This window comes from Prionailurus viverrinus, unplaced genomic scaffold (genome assembly GCF_022837055.1).
Source record: "Prionailurus viverrinus isolate Anna unplaced genomic scaffold, UM_Priviv_1.0 scaffold_39, whole genome shotgun sequence".
NCBI classification, from domain to species: Eukaryota; Metazoa; Chordata; class Mammalia; order Carnivora; family Felidae; genus Prionailurus; species Prionailurus viverrinus.
Genome location: NW_025927607.1, coordinates 363,058 through 382,833, shown reverse-complemented (window position 1 = coordinate 382,833; position 19,776 = coordinate 363,058). Strand labels below are relative to the sequence as shown.

General features: G+C 50.0%; 1 protein-coding gene across 10 annotated transcripts in view; it reads right to left on the bottom strand.

Moving 5' to 3' along the window:
* AGAP1 (ArfGAP with GTPase domain, ankyrin repeat and PH domain 1) overlaps positions 1 to 19,776 on the bottom strand; it is a 553,979-nt gene that overhangs the window by 195,315 nt on the left and 338,888 nt on the right. For all 10 annotated transcript variants that reach the window (XR_007149568.1, XM_047846407.1, XM_047846411.1 and 7 more), the window contains one exon: positions 17,372 to 17,476. Coding sequence is in view for 9 of the 10 variants with exons in the window: in XM_047846407.1 (XP_047702363.1) it covers positions 17,372 to 17,476 (105 nt within the window). In the remaining variant the exon portion in view is untranslated. The remainder of the gene's footprint in view (positions 1 to 17,371; positions 17,477 to 19,776) is intronic.

The following is a 19,776-nucleotide window of genomic DNA, read 5'->3' as shown; positions in this document are numbered from 1 at the left end:
AATACAGCAATCCATCAAGAGTCCCTAAAAATACCCTTACTGTATTGATTCTCCCTGCCTCCCATCCCGACGTCACCTTTGGCTGTCTGCTGAAAGATGGGTTTGCCCTATGTGTTCACGGGGGTACCGAAAGCAGTTAACAAGATCTGAAAGCTAACCCAAAATGCAGAAACGGCATGATTGGCATCTCAGAATGAGAGCATCTGAATAAAAACCCATGGCTTTGAAACCGTACTCTCTTTGCAGAGATGATGCAATCGACACCACTCTGCTTTTACACACTGGGTTGTGTTTTTGGTTTTTTTTTAAAGTATGGAGACTCCTCATTTCCATAATTAAGTGATGCAAAAAGAATCACAGAAATTTTTGTTCCAATTAGGTTTTCCCAATAAGTTCTGGTTTCTAACTACACATAAATGCTCAGAGATGTAATATTTTATGTTAACATGTAATACTTTCTCTAGGGTAGATAATTGTTAGGACAGACTGATGACTGGCCACGGCCATTGGATCGGATTTTTCCTCTCTGGATGACCTAGCTTTTTAGTCCTCAAAGCGTGGTCCCTGACACCCGATCAAGGGGTTCACAGGTTCTGTACTGTTTTCAAAACATTCCAAGGCACTTTTTGCCTCTTTCACTGTGTTGAAATTTGCTTTAATGGTGGCTAAAAGTGCTGGCCCCAGAGCACAAACCAAGGCTGTGGCACCAAATTGTATTAGTCCCTGTTGCTGTTATAAGATTCATTGCCATGCTCTCTAAATAAAAACAAAAAAAAAGTTGCACTTAAGAATGCTCTTAATCAACCAACCAACCAGCCCCCAAAAACAAGCAGCAAAAAAACCAAACCAACCAAAAAGCTACAGATTCATCAGTATTTCAACCCTGAGTACATACATGTCTTTTTAATTTTCTGCATAAGGACACAGAAAGTACGTATGAGTGTCTGTGCCACACACACAAGCTGGACAGTGTCCTGCAGAAATGCACTTCTGCAATTGCTTGGAGTTGCAAGCTGAACTAGCCAGTTTTTTGGCTGGGACACACTTTTACTTGCAAGAATGACCATGTCAGACATGAACCAGGCTTATTCGGTCTTGGGTCTTTGGCAGGTATTTTCTTGAAAAAGAACAATGCAAGAAAAATAGCACACAGTATCCGCATCCAGCGTATAAAATATAATTTGAGCTTCCAGTGAGCATGAGAACCTTGGAGACTTGTATCTCTCACCATGTGCCTGACACTTTCCAAATACTTAAGGCCTTTGCTGGTAAGATGGGCAGTGATATAAATGAATGCAGCTTCTGGATATCATCTGATGAAAAGTGTCACCATTTGGAAAGCTGCATACCTCAGTTAAACAATATTTTTGAAATGACGCATGCACGGTGTCACATGTGAGGCTGAATGAATTTTAAGGGAGCAGAGAGGAAAGATTTAGTGGTGACTGTTCAGATTCTGTGCTGCGTTCCTAAGTTTTGACAAACTGTCACGTTGCATTTTGGTGTAGTAACCAAACAGAACACCCACAATGATCAGAAATGTCTACTGGAATACTCTTCCCTTTTCCAGCAAAATGTCTGTACCAGGTGAGGGTCCTTACGCACCAAAATGACATAACAGAGCGAACTGATGGCAGATGACGGTATGACAACCCAGCTCTCTCTTATTAAGCCAGACATCAATGAGTTTCGGGAAGAAAACAATCTTCTCTCGTCAAGATTTTCTTTCATTTTGGAAAAGGCGTTTTTCATAAAAATGTGATTTATGTAATCATATTACAAAAGGGCGATTTATTATTATTTTTTTAAATGTTCCTTTATTTTTGAGAGAGAGAGGCAGAGAGACAGGGAGACCGAGAACCCCAAGCAGGCTCTGCCTGCCAGTGCAGAGCCCATTGTGGGGCTTGAACTCAAGAACCACGAGATCATGGCCTGAGTTGAAATCAAGAGTCAGATGCTTAACTGACTGAGCCATCCAGGCGCTCCAGGTGGTTTATGATTTTAAATGAGTTATGTGAATATTTACAATTTCCTTAGTTTTGAATTGTAATGTGCTAAGTATCAATTAGATACAACCTACAGAAACAAAAGCACTTTTGGATTCCTCAGTTATTTTTTTTTTTTTTTAATTTTTTTTTTTCAACATTTATTTATTTTTGGGACAGAGAGAGACAGAGCATGAACGGGGGAGGGGCAGAGAGAGAGGGAGACACAGAATCGGAAACAGGCTCCAGGCTCCGAGCCATCAGCCCAGAGCCCGACGCGGGGCTCGAACTCCCGGACCGCGAGATCGTGACCTGGCTGAAGTCGGACGCTTAACCGACTGCGCCACCCAGGCGCCCCATCCTCAGTTATTTTTTAAGAAGGCAAAGGGGTCCTGAGGCCACAAGGCTCAAGAACCACTCGTCCAGTTCAATGTTTGCAAAACGGCCAACGGCTACGCACACGTGACTTTATGCGCACAGCATAGCTCTACTCAGAGACATTAGAGATGTTCCTCAGGTTGTTTGTCTTTTCCTGGAGGAAAGGATTGACTCATTCTCCTGATTTTCACTGCACTTCATGAATGTCCAGGTTCAAAGAGGAACTGTAGTTTGTATAAGTTCTATTTTTAAAAATCCTTACTTCTGCGCTCAAAAAAAAAAGTATGTAAGAGAGCCCATTGTTAGATGCACTGCTATTCCCAACTCCATTTAATACTCTTTTCAAAGGAAACTAATCTATAAAGACACACATAATACCGTCCATTCAAAGAGACTAAGCAAATGTTCAAGTCCAACATTTCTGAATAATAAACAATAGCCTCATCTATAGTCGTGGGCACAGAGGAAACCGACACCCTAAAAATACTATGGAAATATCGTAAAACTATGAGAAATCTTCTGGCCGTGTCCTTTCAGATCACATAACTCAAAGAAGACAATTTCTCCTTCTCTCCAAAGGACCAGTCACAATAGCGAGGTAGGAGGCAGCTTCAAAGCGAAACACCCTATGAGCAATGATTTTTGTTTCCCCAGACAGCCAACAGAATTGCAGGGTTTCGCTTTCGGAACTGCCTTTGTGAAGACCACTCGACCAAAGCTTGTGAGCGCACGTCAACGTGACGTGTGGCCACCACAGGAAGAAGGTACCTGGTGAAGTGGATGTCTACCGGTGACGGAGACGAAAGCCCACGGTTATGACATCCAATTCTTTAGTTAATAAAGGCTTTACAGGGCCAGGGAGTCACATAAGACCGGGTAGGAAGGAAGGCTGGTGAAACATCATGAGGGATCAGGGCCAGGTAGTGACATAAGACTGGGTGGAAGGGCAGGCTGGTGAAGCATCACGGGGCATCGGAGGCGGTGCACTTAGCGCACCATGGACAGCTCCAAACATGCCAAGGGCCCACCTCTCCAGTCTGGTGGCTAGCCTCCAACACGCGTGGGCTAAAGTCCAACGTTAGCCCAGGGGGCTGGGTTATTATAATAGAAATCAAAACAGCAGAAAACTCTAAATTGAATAATGAATATACCTTTTGCTCCCTGATTGTATCTGTCTTGATTGACCTAGTCGATTGAGCTTTCCACTGCAAGAAAGATTTTCCTCATTTTAGGTTAAATTGAATATTACCCAGTTGTAACCCATGCGTGCTCAAACCCAGCCCGTACAAAATGAATGTGTCGGTATGGAAATGGTTTCCTGTCTTCCCAGTCACTGTAGGCCTCTTCGAAAGGCAAGCATGAGTGAAATTTCATGACGATGAACTCGAAGGAGCTAGCGCCTTTCCTTGGCTATATGAGTACTTTAATAATTAATTATGGCTTGAAACAACTGGACCGGCAGTTAGATCTGGGAAGTTTAGAATGAGATAGGAATGCTCGTCATAACGGTATCAGATCTGAAGCTCTTTAAGATTCCAGATTTCTCACGATGAATTTGCCAGAATACTCAGCTCTTAAAGAAGCAGATTTTTAAGGACATGGTCTGTCCTCGGGGGGCGGGGGGCACTAATGATCGCTATGCTTTTTCTTCTACCAGTTGACCCAAAGTAGGACAGAAATCTCCCTTATCTGTTGTTGCCCACCACAAAATTTAAGGACTTTTTTTTTTTTTTTGATTTTTAAAAATTTATTCATACTTAAGAGACAGAGCAAGCAGGGGAGGGGCACAGAGAGAGGAAGACACAGAATCCGAAGCAGGCTCCAGGCTGTGAGCCGTCAGCACAGAGCCCGACGTGGGGCTCGAACCCACGAACCGTTGAGATCATGACCTGAGCCGAAGTCGGACGCTTAACCGACTGAGCCCCCCAGGCGCCCCAGGACTTCTTCTAGCTTTGAAACATTCACCACACCCGTACGGAAGTCTCATCGCTTCTTTCCTCCTGATGCCTTGCTTTAACAGGAGCTCATCCATTTCCCTGATGTTACTGCTGCCATGGTGGTTTACAGTGATTCGATCAGATTCATCTCCAACGAGGAGCAGTCAGTTCGTTGACTCTTGAGACATTCTGATTTCCTAAACTAAACACGTCTGCCGAGGACAAAGTCAGCCTCCTTCTGGCCAGAGGATGGCCTTGGGGACCAAGCCCAGGATCCAACCTTGGAGTTGTGTCCTCAGACCTGCTACTTAATCATGCTTGGTCCCCATTTCCACATCTTTAAAAACAGGGGGATGAACAGTTCTTACCTCACGTGCGAGGATCACCTGAAATAATGTGCGAAGTGTCTGCGAGAGGGTCAAAGCCCTCAGCGAATGACGGCTCTGCCTACTATGTCCAGTAAAAATTCTGGAATATTTGCCCTCTGATTTTATGTGGGCATTTCCTGAGTCAAAGGTGTTGTTCCAGGGGCGCCTGGGTGGCTCAGTCGGTTGAGCGTCCGACTATGGCTCAGGTCATGATCTCACGGTTTGTGGGTTCGAGCCCCACGTCGGGCTCTGTGCTGACAGCTCAGAGCCTGGAGCCTGTTCTGGATTCTGTCTCCCTTTCTCTCTGCCCCTCTCCCCTGCTCACACTCTGTCTCTCTCTCTCTCTCAAAAAATAAACATTAAAAAAATTTTTTTTAAAAAAAGGTGTTGTTCCCACTTCGGGTAGCAATTCTGACATAAGAAGTCATTCATTGGGGGTGACCCTCAAAGTGACTTTTCACTTCCCAGCATGGGAAAAAAAAATAATTGGCTTCTGCAAACGCAAGACGGTTTCTACTTTCTCTTCTTTTTCTCCCCACCCTTCTTCCTTCCTTCTTTTCTTTTTCTTTCCCCTTTTCTTTCCTTCTTTCTTTCTTTTTTTTTTTTTTTTTTTTTTTTTGGTGGGGGAGGCTTGTATACGGTAGTCAGACATTTTTATTGCAAAATGCCGTCTGGAAAAGATGCAAAACAAAATTGCCTAAAATGCAAGGGAGAAAAATCCGGGGGAAAACAAAAGGCCCCCTTCCCCTTGCTTATTGAGTTCAAAGGCATAACATGCAGCGCCCTGCAGCAAATGGGAAGCTACACTAATTTTAAAGCCATAAAACGCTATCAAGTGCCCTGCGGGGCAGGACTACACTGAAGCTAGTGGCACCTAAATAAGATACGGTTCATTTACTCCGCAGCTTAGCCTAATGTAATCATCAGCGGATTTTAGCCTAGAGTTGTAACAGGCAAACAGCCGACGCCGCGGAGGTAGCACTCCCAGCCATTGAGGGGGCCGCGGCTAGATTGCTGTTGATTAGAAAATTTTTCAGTTTTGACAAGCACTTAATGAACATAAATCGCACCTTGATTGGTTTCCATTTGGGGCCACAGGCACACCTGAGAAGCGGCGGGCCTCCACCTCCACCCCTCTCCTCCTCGTAAGACCTTAGCGACAAGCCGGCAATTGGGTTACGAGCCGCAGAAGAAAATATTTATAAAATGTAATAATGGGATTCCATTTCTTAGGAGAAGTGAAAGATTTCCTCACTACCCCCCACGTCCGTCCTCTCCCGCAGAGTCCTCGGCTGTGACTTACTGTCAGTTGAAGAAAACCAATGGTTTTGATTTATTTACCTTTTCGCGAGAATTCTGGCTATGGTTAAGAGTACTAAAAAGACCAAAGATGGAAAACAAAATGATACAGATTGGGCTCAAATGATGAAATATCATGCTGTGTATGATAGGACAATGTCCCATCGGCTCTACTAGAAGCTTTCAAGACTCCAATCCACAGGCTACGTTTAAATCTGTGTATTTACAGAAACATACATATACTTTTTTTTTTTTTTTTAAGAAAAGAAGGCAGAGGGATTTTTCAATGTTGAAAAAAATAGGTTAGGTAGGATCTAGGATATTTGGTGGTTTAATTTTTATAGAGAAAGAGGACTTTTTTTTTTGTCTGGTCACGCCCTACACACTGTATGATCAACACGAGGAACCTGTTCCATAGCGAGCATGCATTTTGGCCATTTTATTTGGAAATCTAAACACTGTGCAAACCCTCAGGGCTCTATAAAATAAATAAGAAATTTCTTAGGCAGAAATAAGACTTTGATGAAGAATCTAACTTTTTTGTTTATATGCAAAAGGTAGGAGTGTATCAGTAGTCATTTTTTTAAAAAAATAAATTTGTTGTTTAAAATAATTTTTTAAGGTTTATTTACCTTTGAGAGACAGAGAGAGACAGTGTGAGCCGGGAGGGCCAGAGAGAGAGGGGAGACACAGAATCCAAAGCAGGCTCTAGGCTCCGAGCTGTCAGCACAGAACCTGGCACGGGGCTCAAACTCATGAACTGTGAGATCATGACCTGAGCCGAAGTCAGACGCTTAACCATCTGAGCCATCCAGGCACCCCTGCAGTCATTCTTTTTAACAAAAGTTGTCGATATTCCCTGAAAATACTCAGAAAACCTTGGCAGTATCATTGCACGTGTCTGAAAGCACTGCCATCTGGGAAAAACGGTTCATCACCCCATCTGAAACTGATGGGTGAATGCCAGGGATAGTTCCCAGGTCATTGGAGGCACAGAGGGGACCGCCTCCCCAACGCTCAGAGGGCTCCTGACAAACCCATATGACTAGGGCCGGGCTGCTGCTTTCATACCCCAGGGACCCCTCCCCACTTCACTCTGTTCAGGACCGCACCCAGCATATTCCACCGCAGGCCCTGGAGAAGGCTGGACGTCTACAAAATTCAGTCATCCTCTCTAGTTTTTGCGTGTCGTGGTTCAGACAACGAAACCTCAAGAGGCATTCGCACACCCACGTGCACAGCAGCACTATTCACGACGGCCCGGAGGAGGGAGACATCCAAACATCCCTCCACAGATGAACGGATAAAACGAAATGTTCTCTATACCCAGAAGAGAATATTATTCAGCCTTAGGAAGGAGGGAAGCCCTCGCCCCTGCTACTTCAAGGATTTTATGCTAATGAAAACGCGTCAGTCACAGAACGACAAATACCGTGCGATTCCACTCACGCGAGGTAATCAAAGAGTAGAATGACTTCACAGAGACCGACAGTACACGGGGGTGCGGGGACAGAAACGGGGATTTGGCGTGAGACGCACGCGGGCTCACGTGCTGCAAGATGAAGGGGTTCTGGAGACTGGCTGCACAAGGAGGATGCACTGAACGCTGAACTACACGCTGGAAAACGGTGGAGATGGTAAATTTCACGCGAGCTGTGTTTTACAATTACAAGACAAGACACAACAAAAACCTTAAGCTCCTCTCCCACCGTGGGGACCGTTTCTTCTATTTGCAGCAGGTGGAGGCTGGATACGGCTGTGCCTTATTTCTGTGGCTTGAAAGCATCGGGAGGCGGCTTCCTCTGCCTCTGATTCCAGGAACCGCAGGCCCGCAGGTGTGAGGACAGCCCACGCGTGTGGCCACTCGTGCCTTCTTCTTCGTTCGACAAGACGGCGCCGATGTGAAGGAGATGCAGGCAACAGGACCCCAGAGGTCTCTGCTCCGAGAGGCTCCCAGTCTCGTGGGAGAATCAGGCAGCGAGATGAGCCAAGAGAACAGAGAAACGACGGAACACAGCAAGGGGAGGGCACGCGCGGCAGGTGCGCCCCAACACGCCCGGTGGAGGGAACTCCGGAGAAGTGACATTCAAGTCAGGACCGATGAGCAGAGTTTGTCTGGCAAAGGGGAGGGACAGGAACGAGCATTTCTGGCGCAAGCGGCTGTATTTGTTAGGGTCGGGAGGCCAGAGAACACGGCAGGGGGGACCAGGCAAGGCCTGGGGAGGTCTCAATAAGGGCTGAGTGGGGATCTTCTCCACCATGGAAACACTTAACAGAATCAAGTAGAGGGAAGGAAGTAACAGTATGATGAAAAGCACAAGGTAATGTGGAAAAAATCACAGGGAGAACTGCCCTTCCCTGCATAGCAGACAGTGGCTGAATTCTGGAAACCCTGGTGGGCAGGACACCACGCTGGCCAAATGGAGCAGACATGCAAGTCTGAAAGTCTGGGAGACGTGGGGTTTCGGAAACCACCTGTCGGTGGGACTGCAGGCAGAGGTCCTCCCGGATGAGTTCCCAGGGAGCAGGGAAGGCAGAGATCCGTGTGATGGTGGAGTAACCAGAGTCCTGGACCTCGAGTGAGGGGCTTGGGGGTTCCCAAAGAGGGCCGCCAAGTCCTGGTGCTCCTCGGGGCTACATCCAGGCCATCGCGGTGTGGAAATCACAAGTGCGGGTTCCGCCTGTGCATCAGAAGGAATCAGCACAGGAAACTGAAGGAACCCCGGAAGGAAGGAAGGAAATCAAGGAAGGAAGGAATTCTAAGATGAATGGAGGTAACGGCGTTCTGAAGGCCAGAGACCCACCATATCATGACTTCTTTCTCTACGTAAAACAAATTCAAACGAAGCTCTGTGTGTACAAGTATGGCCTATGTTCTTAGGTGACTATGTGTGGTGGGTTTTTTAATGTTTACTTTTGAGAGAGTGGGGGGGGGGGAGACAGAGACAGAGACAGAGACAGAGACAGAGAGAGAGAGAGAATCCCAAGCAGGCTCTGCATTGTCAGCACAGAGCCCTACGCAGGGCTCGAACCCACAGACCGTGAGATCATGACCTGAGCCTAAGTTGGACGCTCAACTGACTGAGCCACCCGGGTGCCCCTGCAGATGTATGCTCTTAATTTACTTTCCCGTCAACTGTCTGTCCTAAGCTGTCTGAAAGCCTCTCTTGGAAAGAGGCAAAGCATTAAGTGCGATTTGAAGCAAACAAAACCTATACGTGGAGCTCCTCGAGGTGACGTTCCCACCTCGGGCTTGGAGGGCCAGGTCTGCCCGTGAAACCACTCACACAGGACAACCCGACAGCGGTTATTCCCGGGGGAGGCAGAGAACACTCCCAACTTCTACCTTAACCTCAACAAAGCCGCACCGTATCCCCCTAGGGGGTATCCCTTTACCCTCATCACAACAAACTTGGGGTTTTTCTGCTTCCCCAGGGCTGACTCCAGCCACTCTAGAAACTTCCACCCAATTTACAAACCCATCCCCATTTGCTGGCAGTCAGACCAGAACGGAAAGGCTCACCTGCAGCCAGAGCTCCAGATCGCTGCTCCTCAGTAAGTACCTATTTTCCTAATCCACTTTAAAATGGCTTGTTTGGGGGAGGGGGGGATTCCAGCACTGGTTAAAGATTTCATGGCTTTTGTATATAATACGACAAGTGTGTGTCCCCCTCCCCCCACCTGCCCTAAGCTAATCTACACCCAGGGAGGTACGGCTGTGCAACACAGTTCATCTTCTCCGCCCCATTCTCGCTGTGATTTTCAAAGTAGAGCCAGGATCATCACCCGTGAGGCTCTCAGCCCAGGCCGTATAGGAGCAAAGACATCGCAGGGGTCACGTGACTTGACTCTATGCCACCCACACTAGCCCTGGGCCGACAGTGGGGAGCAGGGCACAGTCCTTGCCTTCAATTAGACTAGGCTAGACAGGGGCAGTTCAGATGCTGGAAGACACCAGAACAGCCGGTCTGCCAGGCAATCAGGGAGGACTTCTTGTGGAGGAAGGGCATGAAGGTCCCCCCCGACCCCGCAGGATGGACAGCACACTGGAAACAGGAGAAGCCAGGCTGGAAGAGAACACACAGACCGGAAGACAGCTTGTGGCACTGCGGCTTATAAAGGGGAAGCAAGACCAAATAGCTGTTCATCACAGAAGGAATCACGCTTCGTGGAGTAGCGTGTCACAGACGGGGCGCGTCTGACGCTGCTGCTCTCGGTAAAGAACGGGGGACACTGTCCTCAAGATCATCAGTCATTCTATCGCTCAAGACGTTGCGCATCTAGAAATTTGGGCTTTGAGCTGATCTGCCTCATCAACTAGACTCGGGCTAGTCGGACTTCTGCAATGTCTTGGGGAGACCAATGAAGAGTTTCTCTTGACCGTGACTCAGTGTTCACGGCCTTGGGAAATCTGAGGTCTACCTGAGCAGGTGTGCAAAGCTAGCTGAAGGGGCTGATCACGGATTCGTAGCGATTCCTCAGTGCTCCAGGAAAATGTCCTTCTTCGACGTGAAGGTTGTGTGTATTTTAAATTTTTTTTTTTTTTTTCAACGTTTATTTATTTTTGGGACAGAGAGAGACAGAGCATGAACGGGGGAGGGGCAGAGAGAGAGGGAGACACAGGATCGGAAACAGGCTCCAGGCTCTGAGCCATCAGCCCAGAGCCCGACTCGGGGCTCGAACTCACGGACCGCGAGATCGTGACCTGGCCGAAGTCGGACGCTTAACCGACTGCGCCACCCAGGCGCCCCAGGTTGTGTGTATTTTAAATGGTGATCACCAGCAGTGGGTACAGGCAAGAGCTGCTGTTCTCACAACGTAAATATCTTCCTTTTTCTCTCGTGTTATTTCTTTTGAGATAAATACCCACTTAGGAAATCACCCCGGATCTTTTCGTCTCTTTTGCATCAGTCAAGAGGTGGATTTTCCACCTGATCAGAACCTGAAGATGTGCAGAAATCAGCGTTCTGATGATAACTCAAGAGTCCAAGTCTGACTCTCCCCAACACGGAAAAAACAAACAAACGTCAACAGCATGCAGAATCAGAGGTGTTGTGCAGCGGGAGGGCCTAAGCCGCTCAGGGGGCAGTGTTGCCGTGAGAAAGGCAAGTCCAGTTCTGTGCGTCAGGGAGAGCGGACAGAAACACGGCTGCTTCCAACTCGGGCCCCGTGCAGAGTGAGAAAGGAATCCCAGGAGAAGGTTTTCCAAAGTGGGAGCAATTTGAGCCCATGTCAGCCAGGCGGGCTCCTCCAGCCACCCCGTGCCTTCAGAGGAAGCCCGGGCAGCCTTCCCGGGCGGGGCCCCATGAAGTCCTTGGCCTGACCGCGTGGCCACGAGCTCACTCTTCGGAATCCTGGCGCGTGCACCTCTGTCAGCCGTGCCCTCGACGGCTGCTCTCTCGACACGGAAGATGAATAGGCAGCGATGCTGAGATGTGGAGCCCCGAGGTCTGAGTTCTATCTCATTATCCCCTCCGTTTTTCTATCAAGGTGCTCCCTAAGGCTCCTATTTAAGTCCACACAACAGGCCGCCCTTCGCCCAGCCTGACCGTGATCCGGCCAAGTGTCACACACCAGACACACGCACCCTATCTCCCCCGAGAAAGTTAGGCAGGGAGGGCTTTTTAAAGGTCTGGAGGTGTGCCGATTTTCAGAGACCTGAAAACACCGACCACCGAGCAGCCCGAGAAGCCTGCCCCTGCACAGTTTAATGTTACGAGTTCGGGGCTGTCTGCAGAGTGCCCAGTGGAGGTGGAGGGGGAGCTAAGCTGGTCAGTTCCGGAGGGAGGGTGGCCACTAGTCCCAGGGGGCCTGGACCTCCTCCAGGTCTCAGCAGGGACAGTCCTGCGGCCTGGGCTAACCTGTGCGGCTGATCACCCCGCGGGAGCATCCACAAACCCAGAGCAGCGTCATTATTTTGGTTGAGCCTTCCGCCTGTTATCTACACCGAGCTGTGGGTTTAATTTAATGACAGGCAGCATCTTGAGAAGGATGAATCAAGTGAACTGGGTTTTCCTGGGCCCTGGGCTTCACACCTGCCCACGTGACTCCCTGATCTCACTCAGCAGCTCCGCCCTCGGGAGTCCAGCTGACTCCATCGGCCTCAGTTTGCTAAGGTTTGGGGGGGGGGAACCTCTGGAATCGGAAGTGACCTTGGAAGACACTGTCACCCAACTTTCCACCCAGGGGATTCTTCTTCCAGATTTCCAGGGTGGACACCAGCCGGCCGGGTCCTCGATGTCCACGGTAACAGGCAAGGCCCGGAAGGAATGCCGAAGAACACGGACGTGGGCTCAGAAGGTCCGGGGGCAGGTTCCAACCTGTGCAGAGGCGGGTGGCCCAGGCCCACCGTCGAGCAGCTGTGGCCACGCTCAGGCGTGGAGCCGTCGCTCCGCACCTGCGGCCGTCCCCACGCTGGCCAGAGCGCCTCCTCGGCTAGCCGGCCCCCGTCACGGCACCTGCGACGGCTGAGGGCAGCCGGTGCGGGAACCACCCGTCCTGAGGAACAGCCGAGACTCACGGTCACTCCCGTCGCCTGTGCCGCACCTCCCACGGCTCCCCGTGACGCAGGCAGTGTAGGGACCCATGGGCGGGAGGCAGTCCAGCTGACGGCTCCTGAGCCTCTGGGGACGAGCCCGAACAGGAGAGGAGGTGTGGCAACGGGTGAGGTGGATCCACACTTCACGGAGCGCAGAGCGAGCAAGTCCGGAGCCTGGAGATACTGCTGCGGTCGACTTCCGGGACACTTTCTCAGTCTGGGTTGGGTCAGTCCTTTCCCTGTCTGCGCCTGATCTCCAGAGCGACCGTCGCCTCCTACGGTCTGGCCACGCACACGCAACTCCACCCTCTGCTTCTGGACAAGAGGGTCTCTTGTTCAAGGTTCCCAAGGGCAGGAAACAGGGCCGGGGCGAGACGCTTCCTCTCAATGACTCCCACCTCCAGCACAGAGAAAGCCCGCGCCATAGGAATGACGGAGCGAGGCCATGCTGTGTGTCAGGGCACCGGGGCTGAGCCTGGGGCTCGGGACGGACAGACCCGTCTAGGGATGATGCCACAACCCTGGGAAGAGTGAAGGCCTGGAAGAAGAGCTGACTGGGAAAAGGATGGGAGGGAAGGAAGAGGAATGTGAAGCCTTGAGACCGGTGGGAAATGACACCCTGGGGGCCCCACCCCACAGAGGTCCCTGCTTAATGTCCCTGTGCCTGTAGAACCTGCCCGAGCACCGAGATCGGCAGGCAGTCCTCAGAGACCGGCTTCCAGGAGCTTCCCCAGTAGCTGACCTGTTCCAGGCACACGGCGAGCCCGTCGGCCTCACGCCAACCCCACCGAGGGCTGCGGGGCCAGGGGTCCCCAACTCATGATGCGCAGCCTGTGTCCTAAGCCACGGTTTCAAAAAGCTCGTCTTTCCACCGGGATCCCGTAAGCTCGGCCCACGGCTGGGGACCACGCACCGACGGTGTGTTCTGTTGAGGGGCTGCCTTTGTTTTCCACCACGCCAGCGTGCACAGGACCCCTCCTTGGGGCTCAAACTCGGGGTTCGTGTCTGAAGGACGATCTTCTACGTAAACACTTCCACGGACAGCGGTGTCCTAAGCGAATGGCATCGGCGTCTTTAAGGATCATAACTCACTTCTTCTGGCAGATTTTTTTTTTTTTTTTTTTTTGAGAGAGGGGGAGAGAGAGAATGAGCAGGGGAGGGGCAGAGAGAAGAGGGAGACACAGAGTCCAGAGCAGGCTCCAGGCTCCGAGCTGTCAGCGCAGAGCCCGACGTGGGGCCCGAACTCACGAACCGCGAGATCACGACCTGAGCGGAGGTCAAGAGTCAGGCGCTCAACCAACTGAGCCCCGCAGGGGCTCACAGTCTGAACTTCTAATGAAATGATTAGGGCCCTCACCATGCTGACCTACTTCCCTTTGAACTCGATTCAGTCCCTTACTCTGCTCCAATCTTCTCTGGGTGCAAGACCCCCATCCGGCTCCCTGGGTTTACCACGATCACCAAGTTGAAGGTGGCTGCTGCTGGAGTCCGGGTCCAGCCCGAGGGGAGCGTGAGCAGCAGACACGCGCACTGTAAGCACACGTCTGTGCCAGTGACGAGAGCCACAGGGCGACACGCGGGTTGCGAAGGGGCCGCTGTGCGGCCCCGCCCGGTACCTGTCTGAATTCCCCATGTTTCGTGCATCCTCAAGCCCGGTGCTCTCAAACCCCCACAGCTCACCCCATTATGGAAGCATCGCCTCATTAGGATCCCATGCGCAGAAAAACATGCCAGGTTCCTTTTTGGTAAATAAATTACCTAACCATCGAAAGTCAGGGGTACACGCCAGCAGCTGGCCGGGTGACTCCACTGCTGAGAAACACTGAATGTTTTAGAAAACTCTATCTAAATACACCAGATGGTTTAGCCGGGTTCTTTTCCTTTGCGCCCTGGAGAGACGCGGGCTGTAGGCTATGCTACTTCAGCTCAGTGCGGACGCCCTGCTGGGGACCAGTAATAGGGGTGATGGTCAACGGTAATGAAACCCAAAGCCACCAATCTGGGCAGATTTCTCCAGCATTTCACCCGCTGGCAGCAGACGCATCCTTCGTGGGTTCCAGCCATAGCACAGCCCGGGGGCAACTGAGAAAGCGGGTGTTACAGCGTGATCAGTTTAACTGGTATCACTGCCTTCTAGCACCTTTGGCGTTTCCTACACTAAACTAACGGGGACGTTCTGTACGGTCTACAGTTTTAAGACTTGAATTTGCGACACACCCCGCGGGCTCCCCAATGTCTTACGAGAAAAAGTCTGGCCTCTGCCCGTGGGCCTTCCCTTGATGGGTCTTCCCGTCGTGAGCCAAAGAATGCCAGACTCACTCCACCGTGAGGGATCTGCGGCTCTCTAGCAACTTGGAAGAGAACACCTACCCGGAACTCACTTCCTCTCCAAATTTCCAAAGCTTGGTTGTGACAATATCAGAGGAGGGTTACAACGAGGGCCGTGCCCTCTCTCCCTGCTCTAGTAATTCAAGTCCATCCCTTGGTGACCCTGCCCCCTTGGGGGGTGGGGTGGGGCGTGTGTATTTGCATCAATAATTTCCGTTCCTGGGAGACCGGCATTAATGGAATTGCACTTTAAAATGATTGGCTCTCGCTTGCCATGTAATTATAAAACAAAGCCCTGCTGAGCTCCTCTTCCGTACTCCGACAACATCCACGCATACACAACGTATTGAAGAAAAAAAAGGAACTGGCAAACACGGAGGGGCACCACAAGAAGCAGCCCATGTGGGAATATTTTCGAAGACCGAATGGTGATGACATTTACGGAGAGGCTGGGATGGGCAGGGACATACCGTTGTGACACGTTTCCCCCTTGGCAAGAAGGAGCAAACGTCCCCCTGACCGAGCCTGAGCTTGGCTGGCGAGCGTAAGGTGGCCTGAAATGCTCATCGGTCAGACCCCACTTTTTACTGGTCGGTGAGTCCGCGGCAAGAAGGCTATTTGGATTACGCTTCTCTCTCTGACTAACATAAAGCAATGGGGCAACAGTCAGACCTCCTGTGCTCCCTGGCAGGGTCTCCAGAAGAAGGGAGCCAGGTAGAGGGCAGCTCCCCAGCGGATGGGGCCGTGCTGGGGAGAGAGGGGCAGACCCAGCACTATCCTGGCGCTCCCATGCAGGCGGGCAGCGGGCTGCAGGAGACGCGGGAATGGTCACAGGCAGGCCTCCTGGGACTGGCACGAAGTCCCTCTGATTGGGAGGCCACCCAGAGCAGCAACCTGAATCTATTCCCAAATAAGCCAAAATAAGGCAAGCGCAAGGGAATCCCCTCAGTACAATGAAGAATTTATAGCTCTGGAGTCTTTGGAATGGTTAAAGCATGGGAGGCGTCCCCATCAACATCAGAAATAAGTCAGAGATGCCTAACGAAACACCCGTTTTTCAACACGCTCCTGACAGGCAAAGGCAGAGCTGTAGGACACAAAGGAGAAGAAAGGAATTCACCCCAGGAAGCAAATTAAACAATAAGGATGCCACTCGTTACTTATCCTAGTGGAATATCATAGATACATTACTGTGAAGGTAAAGGTTCACCCGCGTGCAGGGTAAAAGCCCTCTGGTTTCCTGCCAGAGGAGAAAAACTGATAACTCTTTCCAGGAGTCTGGCAACATATGCCCAAAAGCCGTGAGAGGGCGAGACTCTTCAACTAAGGAAGCCGATTGCTGGGCATCAGGGGGAACACAGGTAAAGGCAAAGAGATGTCAACAGAGGACACTGATTAGAGTTACTCAAAACGTTAAAAGTAAGTCAAAGTAAACATGCCCGTTTTGGAGACACTGTTAGACCGATGAGGGCACATCCCCACGACGGATGTCACGTAACCGTCAACAATGGTGGCACACGAGTGCATCTGCTGGCGTGGGGACGTGCACGTGATCTGTCATCATCTAGGAAGGTGGACCCCAGACAGCGAACACAGGGTGACTGCGTGGTTGTGGGAGGAAAAAGCACATACGCACAGAAATGGCTGGGAGTGTATACCCCAAATGCTAGCAGTCATGTTCCCCAGGTGGCCCTTGGGAATGATTCTCAATCTTCTTCAATGCCCTTATGTCTAACTTCTGGTTCATAACTGTAATTTTTCAATGCAAAGCTTAACACAGTGATATATCCAAATGAGCTGTGTAGTCTAATCTCCACATTGACCTACCTCAAGACAGATAATCATGCAAGGTTCATGGCATGTGTTGTTATAGAAATGTCATTAGCGCCCCATCTTCAGATTTTATCAAAGCTTTCTAAAGCCTTGCACTTTCCCCCCAAAGTGACATTGATTCTGCTTTTTAATCCATCTTCTAGAAATCGCCAACATAATGCACTTTACATGAACACATGTAGAAAGGGGGCTCTTACCTTGCAGACAATACGTGCTCTTGTCTGACAATAAAAACTGAGTCACGAACTGCGCTTAACTTACTGTTTCTCTCGGCTGCTCAGAGCCGATTCCTGGGTTCCAGTGCAATCATTTCCTTTATTCTAGATTTGCAGATATAAGCTCTCTTGTCTCTTTTGCTACCTGCTCTTGTCTTTTTACTTCCATTTAAAATTTCACTTCACCTGTCCCTTTTATTGTAACTCCTCGCAGAATCAGAGAGCCAGAGATCGGCTGTTAGGAAGGGGAAGAGAGAGACATGTGGTCCGATGGAGAGGGCGAGGGGCATTTTATTTATCTCGTGATGGAGTAGGAGACCCAACGCTACTTTAACTTCAAACGGGGGCCAGAGGCCTGACGCTGTGGGGACCCCCAGCCCCAACACACACACACACACACACACACACACACACACACACACACACGCGCGCGCCCAGCGTGTGAGCTGAGTTCTGGGCCTGCTGACCGAAGCCAAGGGGCCATACTCACATGTAAACTTGGGTGATAGGTCAGCACGCCGTTGTCACACAGGGTGACGTATTTCTTCTTCCACTCCTTGTTCAAAGATTTGCCGCTTCGCTTCAGCAGCATGCCCTGAAGCAAAAGGAGCCAAATATAAATTCACAAAGTCTTGTGTGAGTTTTCTTAAGAAGCAGACAGATAACGTTAAAAATCTGAAACATTCATTTCTCTTGTCATCTTAAAATGGAAACTTTACACTTATTTTCCACTTGGCAATTTGGCTTTTCTCCTCTCTTTTACGCACAACACATATGTTCAACCAGTTTGTGTGTGTGCATGTAGAACTTCACTTTGGGAATCGCATGAGTGCTGCAGAGGGGACCGTTTGTTCAACAAATACGATACCAACCGCCATGAAGCCACCGTGATGTATGTGCCCCACACCCTTCCCATAACTAAGCGCATTTGGAACTAAAGGTACGTTTTATTTATTTATTCATTTATTTAAAAAAATTTTAAACGTTTTTATTTAGTTTTGAGACAGAGACAGAGCATGAACGGGGGAGGGTCAGAGAGAGAGGGAGACGCAGAATCTGAAGCAGGCTCCAGGCTCCAAGCTGTCAGCACAGAGCCCGACACAGGGTTCAAACTCACGGACCGTGAGATCATGACCTGAGCCGAAGTTGGACGCTTAACCGACTGAGCCACTCAGGCACCCCAAGGTATGTTTTAAAAAAGGAAACCTAAGTTCTTTTTTTCTAAAAATAACACATTAACTGAATTCTGAAACTTATGATATTTACAAATAAGCACATTAAAAAAATTTTTTTAATGTTTATTTATCAGAAAGAGAGAGAGACAGATCATAAGTGGAGGAGGGGCAGAGAGAGAGGGAGACACAGAATCCAAAGCAGGCTCCAGGCTGAGCTGTCAGCACAGAGCCCAATGCGGGGCTTCAACCCATGAACGCAAGATCATGACCTGGGCCCAAGTCGGACACTTAACCCACTGAGCCCCCCGGGCTCCCCCAAATAAGAACATTTTGTTTTATAGTTTTTCACTTCGGATTTCTAACTTACTAAAAACAAAATTCCACTTGTAAATTTAGTGGCAGGACTTAATAGAACAATCGTGTATAATCAATCTGCCTTTAATGAAATCATGTTAGGGCTTCCTGAAAACCATTCGAAATTTGATGCCCTTACGCTCTGAAGCATGTTTAACGAAGGCTCCCTGGAAGACTGAAGGAGCTCCCTCCTGCTCGAACGCTCAGTTCCCCGCGAACCTCCCACGTCTTCTCTTGGCCTCTCTGGGTTGAAAACCGGTGGCCAGCGCTGAGCTCGGCCTTGACTTTGCACTTTCCCTCCCTGGTGGGGCTTCACGCCCTCCCGGGTCAGACTATCTCGACTCGAGCTTCCGCATTGGGACCGTCCGGCTCCTGACCTCGTGGAACAAGGAAGACTGGAGAGTCTCCTGGCTTGCTCTCCCTCCCCAAGTCCACTTTGGAACTCACGGGATGGAAACCACGATTGAGAAGGCCCAAGCATGGTGCGAGTTAATTCACCCGGACCAAGGCCCAAGGCCGGTTCTCGGTATGAAATGGAGTCTCCTAGAAGCAGACGCCCCTGAGTCTCCTGGGGAACTGGGACCTGCTTCCTCCGACCTCCTAACTGACGCCGCTATCCCCCCAGAGCCACAGCGCAAGAAAAAATCCAAGTAACTATCACGTAAGCACTTTTAGGCGATAATTAGGTTCGAGCTCCAAATAATGCCCGATACTGTGACAATACTGCTTTGTCTGTGAAATTTCACCACCGTGATGGATGCTGAGCCAGCTGGGGGGTCCGGACACTGGTTAAACGTCGTTTCTGGAGGAAAGTACTCCTAAGGTTGAAGAAACGCACAAGGGAACCTTGCTGGAAGGTCATTTCTTTGTGGGTTCTTCTTATTTGAAGAAAACACAAGGCAAAGCTCAACGTACCTTGATTTCTTAGGCCCTATGAAAAACCAACCTAATCCAAATATGGCACGGGGATCAGCAAACAGAAGCCGGATGCTGGTGAAAAACCAGGGCGATTCAGGTCCCACTGCACAGTGAGCACCAGGCAGAGGGCAAGTCACTATTGGTGATTCGACGGTCAACAAGCCATCACTTAAAATCATTAAATTTCCCTCTCTGGTGGATTTCTCAGATTTTTAAACTTAGCTCAACAGAACTTCACAGAGGCTCTCCTGTGGACTCACATTTTCCCAACGCCCGTTTGAGATGTAATTCTAATACCAGGCGCAGGGGTCACCTCGGTGTTACTGGTAGCTGAGAGCGGTTCTGGGCTTCAGCGAGCTCTGGCCCGCCCCACGCAGACAAAGACAGAGAGGCACCCCGTCCCCGGGGCTCCATGCACATGGACCCCACCGCTCCTGGCCAGCTTGTG